The sequence below is a fragment of the Scyliorhinus torazame genome, chromosome 15 (assembly GCF_047496885.1).
Source record: "Scyliorhinus torazame isolate Kashiwa2021f chromosome 15, sScyTor2.1, whole genome shotgun sequence".
NCBI classification, from domain to species: Eukaryota; Metazoa; Chordata; class Chondrichthyes; order Carcharhiniformes; family Scyliorhinidae; genus Scyliorhinus; species Scyliorhinus torazame.
In genome coordinates, this window is record NC_092721.1 from 213,949,000 (window position 1) to 213,969,428 (window position 20,429).

At 50.9% G+C, this 20,429-nt stretch overlaps 1 protein-coding gene across 1 annotated transcript in view; it reads right to left on the reverse strand.

Moving 5' to 3' along the window:
- The window catches only part of LOC140391353 (dynein heavy chain domain-containing protein 1-like), a 275,539-nt gene that overhangs the window by 88,837 nt on the left and 166,273 nt on the right, over nucleotides 1–20,429 (reverse strand). Inside the window, exons 11-15 of the mRNA XM_072475932.1 lie at nucleotides 16,502–16,745; nucleotides 15,647–15,804; nucleotides 2,894–3,019; nucleotides 1,850–2,126; nucleotides 477–604 (exon numbers count right to left, since the gene is read on the reverse strand). Of these exons, the coding sequence (XP_072332033.1) occupies nucleotides 477–604; nucleotides 1,850–2,126; nucleotides 2,894–3,019; nucleotides 15,647–15,804; nucleotides 16,502–16,745 (933 nt within the window). The remainder of the gene's footprint in view (nucleotides 1–476; nucleotides 605–1,849; nucleotides 2,127–2,893; nucleotides 3,020–15,646; nucleotides 15,805–16,501; nucleotides 16,746–20,429) is intronic.

The window sequence follows — 20,429 nt, forward strand, 5'->3', positions numbered from 1 at the left end:
CACGGGGTGAGATACAGAGTAAAGCTCCCTCTACACTGTCCCCATCAAACACTCCCAGGACAGGTTCAGCACGGGGTTAGATACAGAGTAAAGCTCCCTCTGCACTGACTCCTAGAAGATATAGTTGGCTCTGAGTGGGTAAGCATGGTAGCCCAGTGGTTAGCACTGCTGCCTCACGGCGCCGAGGTTGCAGGTTCGATCCCGGCTCTGGGTCACCGTCCGTGTGGAGTTTGCACATTCTCCCCATTTTTGTGTAGATCTCACCTGCACAACCCAAAGAGGTGCTGGGTAGGTGGATTGGGCACGCTAAATTGCTGGGTAGGTGGATTGGGCACGCTAAATTGCTGGGTAGGTGGATTGGGCACGCTAAATTGCCCCTTAAAAATGAGTTGCGTACTCTAAATTTATACAAAAAAAAAATTGGCTCTGAGATTTGACGGATGAACAATTGGGTAAAGTTGAATGAAGACCCTGACCATTTTGCAGAGCGTCTTCTTCCAGTCCTTGTAATCCTGAGAGATTGAATAGAAGAAATTCCATAACTCGTGCCTCGAGTTGATATTCTTTTCCGTCACGGCAAGAAATGATAAATCAAAGGGTTCACCTAAAGGAGTGGAACACAGAGAGCTGTGGTCAGAGACAGATCACATTCTGGTGGGTTGCCTCCCTGGATTGGTCCACATTCACTGACCAATTGAGCTATTGCTCCAGACATCTGATTGGGTAAATGGACACGGTGATCCTGAAATGCACATTGAAATCCAGAGACCCCCCCCCCCACACCCACCCCACACATCCACCCACACACACACACACACACACCCCCACCCACACCCCCACACCCCTCCTCCACACCCAATCACCCCCCACACACACCCCTCCCACCCCCACACACCCCCCCCACAACCCCCCAAACACCCCCCACACACACACCCCCCACACACACACACACACACACCCCCCCCCACACACAGACCCACACCCCCACACACACACCCACACCCCCACAACTACACCCACCCCCCCGACACACACACCCCACACACACACCCACGCCCCCCCACACACACACCCCAACCCCCCTCACACACACACCCACACCCCCGACACACCCCCCACCCCCCACACACCCCACACACACACACCCCCACCCCACACACACCTCACACACGCACCCCCACCCCCCCACACACCCCCACACCCCCCCACACACACACCCATCCCCCCCACACACACACCCACACCCCTCCCACACACACCCACACCCCTCACTACACCCACACCCTCAACACACACACACACACCCCACACCCTCCCCACACACACCCACTCCACCCCCCCCACACCCCCCCACACACCCACCTCACACCCCCCACACATACACCCCCCACCCCCCCCACACACACACACCCCCACCCCCCCACACACCCCCACTCCACCCCCCCACCCCCCCACACACACCCACCCCACACATACACCCCCCACCCCCCCACACACACACACACCCCCACCCCCCCAACCCCACACCCAGACACACACCGCCAAACACACACACCCACACCCACACACACAGACACACACACATCCCCACCACCAAACACACACACCCACACACACACACCCCCACACACACCACCAAACACACACAGCCACGCACACACCCCCAAACACACCCCCAAACACACATACCCACACACACACACACACAGACACACCCCCCCCACCAAACACACACACCCACACAGACACCCACACACACACATCACCAAACACCCCCCCCCCCCCCCAAACACACACATACCCACACACACGCACAATCTCTATAACCCCAGGCAGAGGTATCTGCTACCTTTTATAGTGTGCCTGGATTGGCTGAGTTCCTGAAGAGAACCTGTCAGTGACATGCACTTTATTTTGAGCTGGAATAAGAGTTGGAGAATGACGATTCCATTCTGCAAAGGGTCCAAGAAGGGCTCAGAGATGAGGGTGGAATTTATGATCTGCACCTCGGAGGCCAGGAGCCGAAATTTGTGCTCCAGGTTGTCAATGATGCTGTCCTTATGTATTACGGTAAACTCCAAGGCTTCCTTACACATTTTCAGAAAAGTATTCCAAAGATATTCAATCTATTGGGAAAGCAGAGTGTCAGCACAATGAATCTGTAATATTTCTCCATGTGGATTAAACATCATCTGCGGGTTCACCGTCTCTGAGACTAAGTGCTGACGCCGGCGTTTTACGACAGAAAAATCGGCGCAACAGCTGCACCGATTCAGCAACGCTAAATGGACTGGCACCATCGGCACGCGGAACACAACCAGTTCCAGGAAAACGGTGCCGGATTCTCCGGGTCCGTGATTGACGCACATGAAGCTCACACGCCGCAGCCGCACTTAAATCTTTCCCAAGTGCCGTTCCAGCCAGTCCCTGTTTGCGGAAGCCAGTGCTCAGCGGCTCCCGCTGGGGTCTCCTCGGTGAACCCATCGATCCGGACGGCTGGTTTGTTCTGGCGTAGAGACAGTTAAGTGTGCCGTTTAGCTCACTTAACTATGCAAGTCTGGATCCTGCCCACTCTCGTTAGATCTCAAGGGACGTAACGACCAACGGGAATCCCGAAGATGCCTCTCACGGGATTTACTGGCCGCGTCTCGTCACGATTCTGACGGGATGTGGCCGGTAAATTGCGCCCAGTTTCTCTCTATCGACCCCATCAAGTCCTTTAATCAGCTTAAACATCTCGATTAGATCATCTCTTACTTGAGGAGATACGAGGCTAAACGGTGCAACAAGAGGGGAAAGCTCACACTCATGGTCAACATGCAGGACGTGGCCCCAAACGCTTGACCCAACAACTCCCATTTCTCAGCTCTTTCGGAGATTGTGGCTTTCCTACCTGCTCTTCTTCCTTGTCGCCAAATGAGGAATGTTGCAGGAACTGCAGGCGGACTATCTGGGTGAGGGAGATTGCATAATCCATCCTCTGCTGGAGGTCTGGGGTGGTGCGATTATACAGCTCCAGCTGAGGGACAAGGAGGGCATCATCAGAAAGATTCACACATGGGGCAGGCAGTGCGGAGGCAGGCCTCCCTTACGCATTAGAAAAGGGAACATGGACTTCCGGGTGCGGCGATGACCAGCTAGGTCGCACGTTTCGGCAGTTCCCGGTGGAACGGACTTTTGGGCTCTTGATAGGAGCCCCAACGGCAATTTTAACGGCAAAAAACACTGTGCGGTAATCCAGAAGGGAATCCCCCCTGGACACGGATGGAAAAAAGAGAGGAAAGTGGCCGGATTGTGGTGGATCCTCTAGAGCAGCGGCCAGGAAGGCAGGCACAAAGCAAGATGGCGTCGGAAGGAGGCAGTTTAATATGGGGCCCTGACCAACAAGAGTTCCTGCGGCGTTGCGTGGAAGAACTCAAAAAGGAGATGAAGAAGGAGCTGCTGGCCCCGATATTACAAGCGATTGAGGGGCTAAAGGAGGAGCAAAAAACCCAGGAACAGGAGCTACGGGTCGTGAAGGCAAAGGCTGCTGAGAATGAGGACGACATACAGGGCCTGGTGGTGAAAACGGAGATGCACGAGGCACAACACAAAAGGTGTGTGGAAAGGCTGGAGGTGCTGGAGAATAATGCGAGGAGGAAGAATTTAAGGATTCTTGGTCTTCCCGAAGGTGTAGAAGGGGCGGACGTCGGGGCATATGTGAGCACGATGCTGCACTCGTTAATGGGATCGGAGGCCCCGACGGGTCCGTTGGAGGTGGAGGGAGCCTATCGGGTTATGGCGCGAAGACCGAGGGCTGGAGAAATTCCTCGAGCCATAGTGGTGAGATTTCTCCGATATAAGGACAGAGAGATGGTCCTCAGATGGGCAAAGAAAACTCGGAGCAGTAGGTGGGAGAACGCGGTGTTCCGCGTATATCAAGATTGGAGTGCGGAGGTGGCGAGAAGGAGGGCAAGCTTTAATCGGGCCAAGGCGGTGCTGCACAAACGGAAGATTAAATTTGGAATGCTGCAACCGGCAAGACTGTGGGTCACACATCAAGGGAAACACCACTACTTTGAAACGGCAGATGAGGCGTGGACATTTATTGTCGAGGAGAAACTGGAGTGAGCGGGCCATAAAAAGAAAGTTTGAGACAAAGTGGGGGGGTGAATATGTGGGATGAAGGGGGGGAAAAGAGGGAAGAGATGACTTCCCAAGTTGTTAATCCTGCGACCCTGTAACTTTTCTTTCTTCCCCATGTCGTGGGGGAGGGGGGGAGGGAGGATGAGGAGCTGAGGGCGCCGGCCATTGGGGGTGGGGCCAAAAGGGAAGCGGGGCTTTGTTCCCGTGCTATGGTAATCACGGCAGGAACAGGGAAGCAGGAAGGAGGGGGCCTCGCACAGTGTGAGCCGAGGTCACGGGGGGAAGCCGAGGTCGGCCAGAGTTTGCTGACTTCTGGGAGCAACATGGGGGGTGCAATTACGCTAGTTTGGGATCTAGCGGGGGGGGGGTTAACTGGGTTGCTGCTGCTGGGGAGAAGGGGGAGCTGGTATGGGGGGGGGGGGGGGGTCGGGGCGGGGGGCGCCGCTTGGGGGAGATACGGCTACGTGGGAACCGGGTGAGGAGCTGGATTGAAAAAGGAGATGGCTAGTCGTCAAGGGGGGGGGGGTAAAGAGCCCCCCAACCCGGTTGATCACGTGGAATGTGAGAGGGCTGAACGGACCGATTAAGAGGGCATGGGTACTCGCACACCTAAAGAAACTTAAGGCAGATGTGGTTATGCTTCAGGAGACGCATCTGAAGCTGATAGACCAGGTCAGACTACGCAAAGGATGGGTGGGGCAGGTGTTTCATTCGGGGCAAGACGCAAAAAACTGGGGGGTGGCCATACTAGTGGGGAAGCGGGTAATGTTTGAGGCAAAGACTATAGTGGCGGATAGTGGGGGCAGATACGTGATGGTGAATGGCAAATTGCAAGGGGAGGCGGTGGTATTAGTGAACGTATATGCCCCGAACTGGGATGATGCCAGCTTTATGAGGTGTATGTTAGGATGAATCCCGGACCTAGAAGTGGGGAAGTTGGTAATGGGTGGAGATTTTAATTCGGTGCTGGACCCAGGGCTGGACAGATCGAGGTCCAGGACCGGAAGGAGGCCGGCTGCAGCGAGGGTCCTTAAGGACTTTAGGGAGGAGTAGACCCCTGGAGATTTAGTAGACCTAGGAGTAAGGAGTTTTCGTTTTTCTCCTATGTCCACAAAGTTTATTCACTAATAGATTTTTTTGTTTTGGGACGGGCACTGATCCCAAAGGTGACGGTGACGGAGTACACGGCTATAGCTATTTCGGATCATGCTCCACATTGGGTGGACCTGGAGATAGGGGAAGAAAAACAACAGCGTCCACCCTGGAGAATGGACATGGGATTATTGGCAGGTGAGGGGGGGGGGTGTTTAAGGGTGAGGGGGTGTATTGATAGGTACTTGGAACTCAATGATAATGGGGAGGTACAGGTGGGAGTGGTCTGGGAGGCGCTGAAGGCAGTGGTTAGAGGGGAGCTGATATCTATTAGGGCACATAAAGGAAAGCAGGAGGGCAGGGAAAGGGAATGGTTGTTGAAAGAACTTCTGAGGGTGGACAGACAATATGCGGAGGCACCGGAGGAGGGACTGTACAGGGAAAGGCAAAGGCTACATGTAGAATTTGACTTGTTGACTACGGGTAATGCAGAGGCACAATGGAGGAAGGCACAGGGTGTACAGTACGAATACGGGGAGAAGGCGAGCAGGTTGCTGGCCCACCAACTGAGGAAAAGGGGAGCAGCGAGGGAGATGGGGGGGTGAGAGATGAGGAGGGAGAGATGGAGCAGGGAGCGGAGAGAGTGAATGGAGTGTTCAAGGCATTTTACGAAAGACTATATGAAGCTCAGCCCCCGGATGGGAAGGAGAGAATGATGTGCTTTCTGGATCAGCTGGAATTTCCTAAGGTGGAGGAGCAGGAGAGGGTGGGACTGGGAGCACAGATTGAGACGGAGGAAGTGGTGAAAGGGATTGGGAGCATGCAGGCGAGGAAGGCCCCGGGACCAGACGGATTCCCAGTTGAATTCTATAGGAAATATATGGACTTGCTGGCCCCGCTACTGATGAGAACTTTTAATGAGGCTAGGGAAAGGGGGCAGCTGCCCCCGACTATGTCAGAGGCAATGATATCGCTCCTCCTAAAGAAGGAAAAAGACCCGCTGCAATGCGGGTCCTACAGGCCCATTTCCCTCCTGAATGTGGACGCTAAGGTTCTGGCCAAGGTAATGGCAATGAGGATAGAGGATTGTATCCCGGGCGTGGTTCATGAGGACCAAACTGGGTTTGTGAAGGGGAGACAGCTGAATACAAATATACGGAGGCTGCTAGGGGTATTGATGATGCCCCCACCAGAGGGGGAAGCGGAGATAGTGGTGGCGATGGATGCCGAGAAAGCATTTGATAGAGTGGAGTGGGATTATTTGTGGGAGGTGCTGGGGAGATTTGGTTTTGGGGATGGGTATATCAGGTGGGTACAGTTGCTGTAAAGGGCCCCGATGGCGAGCGTGGTCACGAATGGACGGGGGTCTGACTATTTTCGGCTCCATAGAGGGATGAGGCAGGGATGTCCTCTGTCCCCGTTATTGTTTGCACTGGCGATTGAACCCCTGGCCATAGCATTGAGGGGTTCCAGGAAGTGGAGGGGAGTACTCAGAGGGGGAGAAGAACACCGGGTATCTCTGTATGCGGACGATTTGTTACTATATGTGGCGGACCCAGCAGAGGGGATGCCAGAGATAATGCGGATACTTGGGGAGTTTGGGGATTTTTCAGGGTATAAACTGAACATGGGGAAAAGTGAGTTGTTTGTGGTGCATCCAGGGGAGCAGAGCAGAGAGATAGAGGATTTACCGTTGAGGAAGTTAACAAGGGACTTCCGGTACTTGGGGATCCAGATAGCCAAGAATTGGGGTACATTACACAGGCTTAATTTAACGCGGTTGGTGGAACAGGTGGAGGAGGGCTTTAAGAGATGGGACATGGTGTCCCTGTCATTGGCAGGTAGGGTGCAGGCGGTTAAAATGGTGGTCCTCCCGAGATTCCTTTTTGTGTTTCAGTGCCTCCCGGTGGTGATCACGAAGGCTTTTTTCAAAAGAATCGAGAAGAGTATTATGAGTTTTGTGTGGGCTGGGAAGACCCCGAGAGTGAGGAGGGGATTCTTGCAGTGTAGTAGGGACAGGGAGGGGCTGGCACTACCGAGCCTAAGTGAGTACTACTGGGCCGCCAATGTTTCAATGGTGTGTAAGTGGATGGGCGAAGGGGAGGGAGCGGCGTGGAAGAGATTGGAGAGGGCGTCCTGCAGGGGGACTAGCCTGCAAGCAATGGTGACGGCGCCGTTGCCGTTCTCACCAAAGAAATACACCACAAGCCCGGTGGTGGTGGCTACATTGAAAATTTGGGGGCAGTGGAGACGGCATAGGGGAAGGACGGGAGCTTCGGTGCGGTCCCCGATAAGAAACAATCATAGGTTTGTTTCGGGGAGAATGGATGGGGGATTTGGAGCATGGCAAAGAGCTGGGGTAGTGCAACTGAGAGATCTGTTTGTAGATGGGACGTTTGCGAGACTGGGAGCACTGACTGAAAAATATGGGTTGCCCCAAGGGAATGCATTTTGGTACATGCAATTGAGGGCTTTTGCGAGGCAACAGGTGAGGGAATTCCCGCAGCTCCCGACGCAGGAGGTGCAGGATAGAGTGAACTCAGAGACATGGGTAGGGGATGGTAAGGTGACATATACAGGGAAATGAGGGACGAGGGGGAGATCATGGTAGATGAGCTGAAAGGGAAATGTGAAGAAGAACTGGGGGAGGAGATTGAGGAGGGGCTGTGGGCTGATGCCCTACGTAGGGTAAACTCATCGTCCTCGTGTGCCAGGCTAAGTCTGATACAATTTAAGGTGTTACACAGGGCGCATATGACTGGAGCACGGCTTAGTAAATTTTTTTGGATAGAGGATAGGTGTGCGAGATGCTCGAGAGGCCCAGCGAATCACACCCACATGTTCTGGTCATGCCCGGCGCTACAGGGGTTCTGGGTGGGGGTGGCAAAGGTGCTTTCGAAGGTGGTGGGGGTCCGGGTCGAACCAAGCTGGGGGTTGGCTATATTTGGGGTTGCAGAAGAGCCGGGGGTGCAGGAGGCGAGAGAGGCTGATGTTTTGGCCTTTGCGTCCCTAGTAGCCCGGCGCAGGATATTGTTAATGTGGAAGGAAGCCAAACCCCCGGGTGTGGAGACCTGGATAAACGACATGGCAGGGTTTATAAAGTTAGAACGGATTAAGTTCGTGTTAAGGGGTTCGGCTCAGGGGTTCACCAGGCGGTGGCAACCGTTCGTCGACTACCTCACAGAAAGATAGAAGGAATGGAAAAGAAGTAGACAACAGCAGCAACCCAGGGGGGGGAGAGGGGGAGGGGGGGTGGGGGGGGGAAATCGGACGGACTCTCAGAGATGTTATTGTATATGTATAATATGTATAGGTATTTGTTATAGGTAATTGTATATTGGATTGTTGGATTGTATTTTTGGAGAGTATTTATTTTGGACAAGGCAGTTGCCATTCAGTTTTGTTCTTGTTTTTGTTTATATATTATTTATTTATTTGTTTAAAACTGGCCACTGTTATTTATATTGCTTTATTGTTGTGTAAAAGAAACACTATGTACTGTTATGTTTGGCCAAAAAACTTGAATAAAATATATTTTTTAAAAAAAGAAAAGGGAACACTCACTGGGAGTGAGGCTTTGCTGGCTGAATATCCAACAATATAATCTATAATCCATCCTGGGAACAATGAGTCCAGTAGCAGCATCTCAACTGGTGTCGCAGCTCACATCAGGGACCTGAACAAAAACACTTGAAACATGCCCTATCCTCGTAACCCCATAACCCCACTTAACCTGCACATCTTTGGACTGTGGGAGGAAACCAAAACACCCGGAGGAAACCCACGCAGACACGGGGAGAACGTGCAGACTCTACACAGACAGTCACCCGAGGCTGGAATTGAACCCAGTTTCCTGGAGCTGTGAGGCAGCAGTGCTAACCACTGTACCATCGTGCCACCCATCTCCTGAGTCTAACCATCTCCCCTTGACATTCAATGGCATTACCATCACTGAATTACCCACTACCAACATCCTGGGGGTGGGGAGGGGCCGCGGTGTTACCATTGATCAGAAACTGAACTGGACTAGCCATATAAATACTGTAGCTACCAGGGCAGGTCAAAGGCTAGGAATCCTGCGGCGGGTAACTCACCTCCTGGCCCCTCAAAGCCTGTTCACAAGGCACAAGTCAGGAGTGGGATGGGATACTCTCCACTTGCCTGGATGAGTGCAGCTCCAACTACATCCAGGACCTCTATCATTTAGAACATATGAACATACAAAAAAGCAGTGGAAGTAGGTAATTCGGCCCCTCGATCCTGCTCTGTTATTCAATAAGATCATGGATGATCAGTTTGTGTTGAGCTCCACATTCCCATTTATCCCTGATGACCTTTTGTGATGAATGTAAACAATTATTATACATATTTAAGTTACGTTATTAAAGTACGAAGTCTTACAACACCAGGTTAAAGTCCAACAGGTTTGTTTCGATATCACTAGCTTTCGGAGCACTGCTCCTTCCTCAGGTGAGTGAGGAAGCAGCGCTCCGAAAGCTAGTGATATCGAAACAAACCTGTTGGACTTTAACCTGGTGTTGTAAGACTTCTTACTGTGTTCACCCCAGTCCAACACCAGCATCTCCACATTATGTTATTAAAAGCCTGGGTAAGGTATGTATGTTTTGCAGCATTATTATTAAAAAACCTAGGTTAAAGTACCCAGACTGTGTGTCTGCTAAAGGTGTAATTAAGGTGCCGTAAGAGTGAGGTAATCATTCATTCCAGCCACTTACTTGATTACAGTTAAAGGACTAACAGTGCTTGTATTTCAGATGGTTCCCTGGGGTATAGACAATCTGAGGGATTGTGTTTAGTCCTAGCTAAGCAGGTCATGGGACATCTCAGTGGGAGATGTAATTAACGTAATTAATGGGAGCAGCAGATTGAGTTTTGCCAAATGCTGTTAGGTTGGGCAGAAGGGTTTGACAAGATCGATGTGCACTGGATCTTGAAAGGGTCTCTCCCGAAAAGGTCTACCCAGATAAGCAATTAAACCTGTTCTGTTAACTTTGATGATGTGGCATTTAGGGCAGGTGGTGGCATAGTGGTATTGTCGCTGGGCTAGTAATCTAGAGACCCAGGATAATGATCTGGGGACCTGGGTTCAAATCCCACCACGGCAGGTAGTGGAGTTTAAACTTAATAAAATATCTGGAATTAATGCTTCAATGGCATTACCATCGCTGAATCTCCCACAATCAACATCCTGGGGGGTTACCATTGATCAGAAACTGAACTGGACTAGCTATATTAATACTGTGGCTACCAGGGCAGGTCAAAGGCTAGGAATCCTGCAGCGATCAACTCACCTCCTGACCCCCCCAGAGCCTGTCCACCATCTACAAGGCACAAGTCAGACGACGCAACCTGGAAACCAAGCTAGAGGCCATATTCTCAACTTGCGCTCAGGATGCAGCAGACCAGCTGCGGAACACCGCCAAACAGATGAGACAACAATACTATGCCACCTATATGCATACCAAGAACAGAAAGCTTGAGAAACTTGGCATCACCACCGGCAGCAACCAAGCCACCCCCGGTGTCACAGTAGAAAACAATACAGGAAAATCTATTGTCAACTTGTCAGACTACGCCCTTCAACCAGACAAAATCGAAGTCCTCAGCAGAGGGCTTAATTTCTGCACCACCACCAAAATGGACCCCATCAGTCTCGCGGCAGACACGGAGGAATTCATCAGGCGAATGAGGCTCCGGGAATTCTTCCACAGACCCCAAGAGGCCAACAGCGAACCCAAGCAGACTACCAATGAACCGGAACAGCAGACCGAGAGATCTGCGGTGCGGCAACCGAAGAGGAAAGAGTCGAATTGGACCCCTCCGGAAGGCCGCTGCCTTAGACTCGACATGTATGCTCAAGCCGTCAGGAGTCGCGTCAATGCCAGATTCATCAGTCGCATTCACAAGACAACCCCGAACGTCACCCAAGCACAACGCAATGCCATCCACGCTCTCAAGACCAACCACAGCATCGTCATCAAACCAGCAGACAAAGGGGGGGCCACTGTCGTACTGAACAGAACGGACTACTGCAAAGAAGTATACCGACAACTGAACAACCAAGAACACTACAGACAGTTACCCGCAGATCCGACCAAGGAACACATCCGCCAACTTAACAGACTGATCAAGACCTTGGATCCAGATCTTCAGAGCACCCTACGTGCTCTCATCCCACGTACTCCCCGCATTGGAGATCTCTACTGCCTCCCAAAAATACATAAGGCCAACATACCAGGCCGCCCTATCGTTTCAGGCAATGGGACCCTGTGTGAGAACCTCTCTGGCTACATCGAGGGCATCTTGAAACCCATCGTACAAGGTACACCCAGCTTCTGTCGCGACACGACGGAATTCCTACAGAAACTCAGCACCCATGGACCAGTTGAACCAGGAACATTCCTCGTCACAATGGACGTCTCGGCACTCTACACCAGCATCCCCCATGACGACGGCATTGCTGCAACAGCCTCAGTACTCAACACCGACAACTGCCAATCTCCAGACGCAATTCTGCAACTCATCCGCTTCGTTCTGGATCACAACGTCTTCACCTTCGACAACAAGTTCTTCATTCAGATGCACGGAACAGCCATGGGGACCAAATTCGCACCCCAATACGCCAACATCTTCATGCACAAGTTTGAACAGGACCTACTCATCGCACAGGACCTTCAACCGATGTTATACACCAGATACATCGATGACATTTTTTTCCTTTGGACCCACGGCGAAGAATCACTGAAACGACTACACAATGACATTAATAAGTTCCATCCAACCATCAGACTCACCATGGACTACTCTCCAAAATCAGTTGCATTCTTGGACACACTCGTCTCCATCAAGGACGGTCACCTCAGCACTTCGCTTTACCGCAAACCCACGGATAACCTCATGATGCTCCACTTCTCCAGCTTCCACCCTAAACACATTAAAGAAGCCATCCCCTATGGACAAGCGCTCCGTATACACAGGATCTGCTCAGACGAGGAGGAGAGTAACAGACATCTACAGACGTTGAAAGATGCCCTCGTACGAACGGGATATGGCACTCGACTCATCGATCGACAGTTCCAACGCGCCACAGCGAAAAACCGGACCGACCTCCTCAGAAGACAAACATGGGACACAACCGACAGAATACCCTTCGTCGTCCAGTACTTCCCCGGAACGGAGAAACTACGTCATCTTCTTCACAGCCTTCAACACGTCATTGATGACGATGAACATCTTGCCAAGGTCATCCCCACACCCCCACTACTTGCCTTCAAACAACCGCGCAACCTCGAACGAACCATTGTTTGCAGCAAACTACCCAGTCTTCAGAACAGTGACCACGACACCACACAACCCTGTCATGGTAATCTCTGCAAGACGTGCCAGATCATCGACATGGATACCACTATTACACGTGAGAACACCACCCACCAGGTACGCGGTACATACTCGTGCGACTCGGCCAACGTTGTCTACCTCATACGCTGCAGGAAAGGATGTCCTGAAGCGTGGTACATTGGCGAGACCATGCAGACGCTGCGACAACGAATGAACGGACATAGCGCAACAATCACCAGGCAGGAATGTTCCCTTCCAGTCGGGGAACACTTCAGCAGTCAAGGGCATTCAGCCTCTGATCTCCGGGTAAGCGTTCTCCAAGGCGGCCTTCAGGACCCGCGACAACGCAGAATCGCCGAGCAGAAACTTATAGCCAAGTTCCGCACACATGAGTGCGGCCTCAACCGGGACCTGGGATTCATGTCACATTACATTCATCCCCCACCATCTGGCCTGCAAAATCCTACCAACTGTCCTGGCTTGAGACAATTCACATCTCTTTAACCTGGGGTTACCCCATCTCTGGATCTGTAAAGATTTAATCACCTGCTAATGCTCGCATTCCTAGCATTGTTTGGCATCTTTGAATTTGTCTATATATGTGTTTCTGGAACAGACCTCTTCATTCACCTGAGGAAGGAGCAGCCCTCCGAAAGCTAGTGACATCGAAACAAACCTGTTGGACTTTAACCTGGTGTTGTAAGACTTCGTACTCAAGTCAGGAGTGTAATGGAATACTCTCCACTTGCCTGGATGAGTGCAGCTCCAACAATATTCAAGGCGCTCAACACTATCCAGGACAAAGCAGCCCGCTTGATTGCTCCCCATTCCACAAATATTCAAACTGTCTACCACCGCCGTGTGAACCGTCTACAAGGTGCACTGCAGTAACTCACCAAGGTTCCTTAGACAACACCTTCCAAACCCACGACCACTACCATCTAGAAGGACAAGGGCATACCTGGGAACCCCACCACCTGGAGGTTCCCCTCCAAGTCACTCACCATCCTGCCTTGGAAATATATCGCCGTTCCTTCACTGTCACTGGGGCAACATCCTGGAACTCCCTCCCTAACAGCACAGTGGGTGTACCTACACCTTAGGGACTGCAGCAGTTCAAGAAGGCAATTCATCACCACCTTCTGAAGGGCAACTAGGGATGGGTAATAAATGCTGGGCTAACCAGCGACGTACACTTTCCGTAAATTAATTTTTGAAAAACTGTATTGGGGTTGTTTGTTGGAATATTTTTAGTGAAGGTGTACGGCATAAGTTAAAGTTTTTCCTTTTATTTGATGTTAATGTGATTAATTCTGTGTTTAAATTAAAGTTTGATTTCACATAAAAGATTCCTATTGGTCAGAGTCCTCAATCCTGGCGTGAAGTATCCTTTCCTCAGTTTTACAAACAGAAATTTTTTGGACCGGGATCCGAACATGAATTGGGTCTGATCTGGTATCCTAACACTCTGATTCCCGTGCCTAACAATAATCTGTCCTGGTCCACCCACGTCGACGCTCCCACCAAGAAAGCACAACAGCGCCTATACTTCCTCAGGAAACTAAGGAAATTTGGCATGTCCACATTGACTTTTGCCAACTTTTACAGATGCACCATAGAAAGCATCCTATCAGGCTGCATCACAGCCTGGTATGGCAACTGCTCGGCCCAGGACCGCAAGAAACTTCAGAGAGTCGTGAACACCGCCCAGTCCATCACACGAACCTGCCTCCCATCCATTGACTCCATCCACACCTCCCGCTGCCTGGGGAAAGCAGGCAGCATAATCAAAGACCCCTCCCACCCGGCTTACCCACTCTTCCAACTTCTTCCATCGGGCAGGAGATACAGAAGTCTGAGAACACGCACGAACAGACTCAAAAACAGCTTCTTCCCCACTGTCACCAGACTCCTAAACAACCCTCTTATGGACTGACCTCATTAACACTACACCCTGTATGCTTCACCCGATGCCAGTGTCTATGTATTTACACTGTGGACTTTGTGTTGCCCTATTCTGTATTTTATTTTATTCCCTTTTCAGTTCATGTACTTAATGATCTGTTGAGCTGCTCGCAGAAAAATACTTTTCACTGTACCTCGGTACATGTGACAATAAACAAATCCAATCCAATCTATCCACCTCTGCCGTCAAAATACTCGATGACGTCACCTCCAACGCCTTCTGCGGCAAAGAGTTCCAAAGTCGCACAATCCTCTGAGAGAAAAAGTTTCTCCTCACGAGGGCAATCCCTAATTTCAAAACAGTGCTCCCTGGTTCTGGACTCACCCACAAGAAAAAACATAATTTCCCCATTCTCCTTGTCAATACCGTTCAGGATCTTATAAACTTCAATCGTCACCCCTCACTTTTTTAATCTCCAGTGGAAACAAGTCCAGTCTGTCTAACCTTTTCTCACAAGACAACCCATTTATTCCAGGTATCAGTCCAGTAAACCTCCTCTCAACCTCTTTTGGAGCAGCACGGTAGCACACGTGGATAGCACTGTGGCTTCACAGCGCCAGGGTCCCAGGTTCGATTTCCCACTGGGTCATTGTTTGTGCGGAGTTTGCATGTTCTCCCCATGTGTGCGTGGGTTTCCTCCGGGTGCTCCGGTTTCCTCCCATAGCCCAAAGACGTGCAGGTTAGGTGGATTGGCTGTGATAAATTGCCCTTAGTGACCAAAAAAACAAAAAGGTTAGGAGGGGTTATTGGGTTACTGGGATAGGGTGGAAGTGAGGGCTTGAATGGGTTGGTGTAGACTCGATGGGCCGAATGGCCTCCTTCTGCACTGTATGTTCTATGTTCAACCATCTCCAACACAGGAGGACAAGAGCAGTAGATACCTGGGAACCGTTCCTTCACTGTCACTGGGTCAAAATCCTGGAACTCCCTCCCTAACAGCACAGCGGGTGTACCTACACCTCAGGGACTGCAGGAGGTTCAAGAAGGCAACTCACCACCACCTCCTGAAGGGCAACTAGGGATGGGCAATAAATACTGGCCTAACCAGCGACGCCCACATCCCATAAAATGAATTTTTAAAACAATAATTGCCCCAGTACATACCTTGCTCAAGTAAAAGGCAAAGGCAACATATTCTGTTGGTTTCTGTTGCATTTGCTTGATTGCTTCAGTCAGATCAGTGATCAGTTCCCTGGTGCGATTTTCACACTCCAACTTTAAGAAACTCAGAATATCCAGTTTTATGGACTTCAGCAGGGGAACTGGAACAGAAAGGAATACACCAATGTGTTTGGGTTGGGTGACATGGGCATTCCAGCATGGCACTGCCCATTGCAGCAAGAGGAATGTTGATGGGTGTCATGGGAGTGTACCTTTAAGAAATGGGTGTTTATCAAATAGCTGCAGTGATGTCATTGTGAGGGTGGCGCTGGGTTGTGTCTCTGGATTTTACTTTCGTTTTGAGCTGGAAGCTGTTTGTGGCTTTGTGTTTTGCTTTTGTTTTAGGCAGTTGAAAGCTCAATTCAGACAAGGAAGGTTCATTTTGTCTCTCTCCCTGTATGCTAAAAGGTGTCCAGTCCACTTGATAATTTAAAAGTGATAACTGTCTTGTGTAAAGAATTTGTACCTACTGCTTTGTTAAAAAGGGTGTTTGGCTTATGGATGCTGTTAGGAAAGTTATTAAGGGTTACCTATAGAGTACTGTATCTGTGGGGGGTAGTTGTGTTGGTAGTTGATAAAATGTTTACTGTGTATTTATAAAATGTAAACTGAATTCATAGAATAAACATTTTGTTTAAAAATAGTTAAGGTCTCTGTTGCATCGCACCTGGAAAGTGGGTCCCATGTGCTCCCCATAACCACAATCTATTAAAAGCTGTGGGTCAGGTAAACTCCATGATACACTTTCGGGTTCTCTAAACCCTGGCCCATAACAGTGGGTTTACCAGCTGCACATACCCATTCTGTCCTGAATGGCCAAGCAGTCTAATACTAGAATCCGATTCCTCGTCACAAAGAGGCGAGCCATTCCTTTTAACCGACCCAGCCATTTCTTCAGTTGCATGATGCGGTTTTGGTACTGTTGTGGTTTCCAACCGCGCAGTTTCTCCAGTTCATCCAAACTCCACATGTGCACCATTTGATAAGCTTCCACGAGCCAGAGGTGGCGAGTACGGAACATAATTATCTCCTTCACGGCAGCCTGAAAACAGGAGAACAATCTGTGATGACCAGAATTACCGAGAGAACAAGGCCACGCTCCCCCAACCTGACACGCCCACCTCACTACTTTTTTTATTTTTCTCACAAGTAGGCTGACATTAACACTGCAATGAAGTTACTGTGAAAAGCCCCTAGTCGCCACATTCCGGCGCCTGTTCGGGTACACAGAGGGAGAATTCAGAATTCTCAGCTGGTACGGGAATTGAACCCGTGCTGCTGGCCTTGTTCTGCATCCTAACCAGCTGTCTAGCCCACTGAGCTAAACCAGCCTCTGGTTATTTAATATAAACACAACTGATCTCCTGGGAGAAAAGTAGGCAAAGAGGAGATTTGTTCAAAATAATGAGTGGGAATGGACAGACTAGATTGGGAGAAACTGTTCCTGATTATAAAAGGACCAAGAATCAGAGGGCACAGATGTAAACTGATTTTCAAAAAGGCAAATGTGATCTGAGAAAAAACACAGCCAGTGGTTAGGATGCGGAATGTACTGTCTGTGAGTGTGGTGGAGACAGATTCACACAGCGAGTGGTTAGGATGCGGAATGTACTGTCTGAGAATGTGGTGGAGGCAGATTCACACAGCGAGTGGTTAGGATCTGGAATGCACTGTCTGTGAGTGTGGTGGAGGCAGATTCACACAGCGAGTGGTTAAGATGCGGAATGTACTGTCTGAGAGTGAGAGAGACAGATTCACACAGTGAGTGGTTAGGATCTGGAATGTACTGTCTGTGAGTTTGGTGGAGACAGATTCACACAGCGAGTGGTTAGAATCTGGAATGTACTGTCTGAGTGTGGTGGAGGCAGATTCACACAGCGAGTGGTTAGGGTCTGGAATGTACCATCTGTGAGTGTGGTGGAGACAGATTCACACAGCGAGTGGTTAGGATCTGCAATGTACTGTCTGAGAGTGTGGTGGAGACAGATTCACTCAGCGAGTGGTTAGGATCTGGAATGCACTGTCTGTGAGTGGGGTGGAGACAGATTCACACAGCGAGTGGTTAGGATCTGGAATGTACTGTCTGTGAGTGTGGTGGAGATAGATTCACACAGTGAGTGGTTAGGATCAGGAATGTACTGTCTGTGAGTGTGGTAGAGGCAGAGTCACACAACGAGTGGTTAGGATCTGGAATGTACTGTCTGTGAGTGTGGTGGAGGCAGATTCACACAGCAAGTGGTTAGGATCTGGAATGTACTGTCTGTGAGTGTGGTGGAGATAGATTCACACAGTGAGTGGTTAGGGTCTGCAATGCGCTGTCTGTGAGTGTGGTGGAGACAGATTCAATCGAGGCAGTCGCGAAGGCATTCAATATTTATTTGAATAGAAACAATGTTTGGGGGCACGGGACAAGTAAGGGAATGGTGCTAAGTCATGATGCTCATTTGGAGAGCAGGTGCAGACAAGATGGGCTGAATGGAATCCTTCTGCATTGTACCAATTCTGTGATTTTGTGAACTGCCATTCATACTCTCCCTTCACTGACTCTACCCACCCATTTAACCCCCTCCCACATCCCCATGTACACTCTCCCCTATCACTGACTCTACCCCCCATTCACTCCTCTCCCACATCCCCGTGTACACACTCCCCTATCAGACTCTACCCCCCCATTCACTCCCCTCCCACATCCCCATGTACACTCTCCCCTATCACTGACTCTACCCCCCCATTCAGTCCCCTCCCACGTCCCCATGTACACTCTCCCCTATCACTGACTCTACCCCCCCATTCAGTCCCCTCCCACACCCCCATGTGCACCCTCCCCTATCACTGACTCTAGCCACCCATTCACTCCTCTCCCACACCCCCATGTACACTCTCCCCTATCACTGACTCTACCCACCCATTTAACCCCCTCCCACATCCCCATGTACATTCTTCCCTATCACTGACTCTACCCCCATTTAATCCCCTCCCACATCCCCATGTACACTCTCCCCTATCACTGACTCTACCCACCCATTCACTCCCCTCCCACACCCCCATGTACACTCTCCCCTATCACTGACTCTACCCCCCATTCACTCCCCCCCCACACCCCCATGTACACTCTCCCCTATCACTGACTCTACCCACCCATTTAACCCCCTCCCACATCCCCATGTACATTCTTCCCTATCACTGACTCTACCCCCCATTTAATCCCTCCCACATCCCCATTACACATCTGTGGGCTATACCCTCAGAAAATAGTTGATGTTGGCATGGTAACACAGTGGTTAGCACTGTTGCTTCACAGTGGCAAGGTCCTAGGTTCGATTCCCGGCTTGGGTCACTGTCTGTGCGGAGTCTGCATGTTCTCCCCGTGTCTGCGTGGGTTTCCTCCGGGTGCTCCGGTTTCCTCCCACAAGTCCCGAAATACGTGCTGTTAGGCGAATTGGACATTCTGAATTCTCCCTCTGTGACCCGAACAGGCGGGAATGTGGCGACTGGGGGATTTTCACAGTAACTTCATTGCAGCGTAAATGGAAACTGACTTGTGATACGAATAAAGATTATTATTATTATTTCCCCAAAATTCACTAGACTTAGGAAAGGTCCATTAGATTGGAAAGTAACAAATTTAACTCCTTTATTCAAAAAGGAAGGAAGACAGAAAGCAGGAAACTACAGGCCAGCTAGCCTCACATCTGTTGTTGGTAAATTGTTGGAAGCCATTATTAAAATGTTACAGCAGGAAGCTTGGAAAATTTACAGACAATCAGGCAGAGTCAACGGGTGCAATTTAACGCTCAAAAAGAGAGTCCTGTTTTCATGGCGGGGTCTATCAAACAAGTTTCTTGTGTTTTGGCCTGGGTCAGGAACACCCCGCCAAAGCCGGATTTGCGTTGACGAGCTCAGCTTGCCAGTGCAGGAAGAGCTCTTTTTAAATGCCGCCCCGATCTCTCGGCGCCCCTCGGAGACCCACTACAGCCCCCGGACCACCCCACTGCCCCGACTTAACCTGAGGGGTCCTCAAGCTACCCCTCACCATCCTTTCAAGGACAGGGTATCCCAGGATCAATCCCTGGCATGGGCATGGCCCCCGGGCACCTTAGCACTGCCAGCATGGCTCATTGGCACATTCTCTGCCCGGCTGGCAGTGCCAAGATGCCCGTGTGGTAGCGAGAGTTCCGGGTTACCACTGCCCAGAGCCCAATCACCCAGGGGCCTCTGATGGCATGGTGGACACCTCAGGTGGTGTTATGCCTGATTCATGTGTGTGTGAACCAGTGCAAAATGTCACCATGCTGAGGTCCCTCAAGGACGGGGGTTCCTTCCCGGGCATCAGCGGCCGTTCCTTCCCGTGCATCAGCCGGCATTCCTTCCCGTGCATCAGCGGGCGTTCCTTCCCGTGCATCAGCGGCCGTTCCTTCCCGTGCATCAGCGGCCGTTCCTTCCCGTGGATCAGTGGGCATTCCTTCCCAGACATCAGCGGGCATTCCTTCCCGTGCATCAGCCGGCGTTCCTTCCCGTACATCAGTGGGCATTCCTTCCCAGACATCAGCGGGCGTTCCTTCCCGTGCATCAGTGGGCATTCCTTCCCAGACATCAGCGGGCGTTCCTTCCCGTGCATCAGCCGGCGTTCCTTCCCGTACATCAATGGGCATTCCTTCCCAGACATCAGAGGGCGTTCCTTCCCGTGCATCAGCGGGCGTTCCTTCCCGTACATCAGTGGGCATTC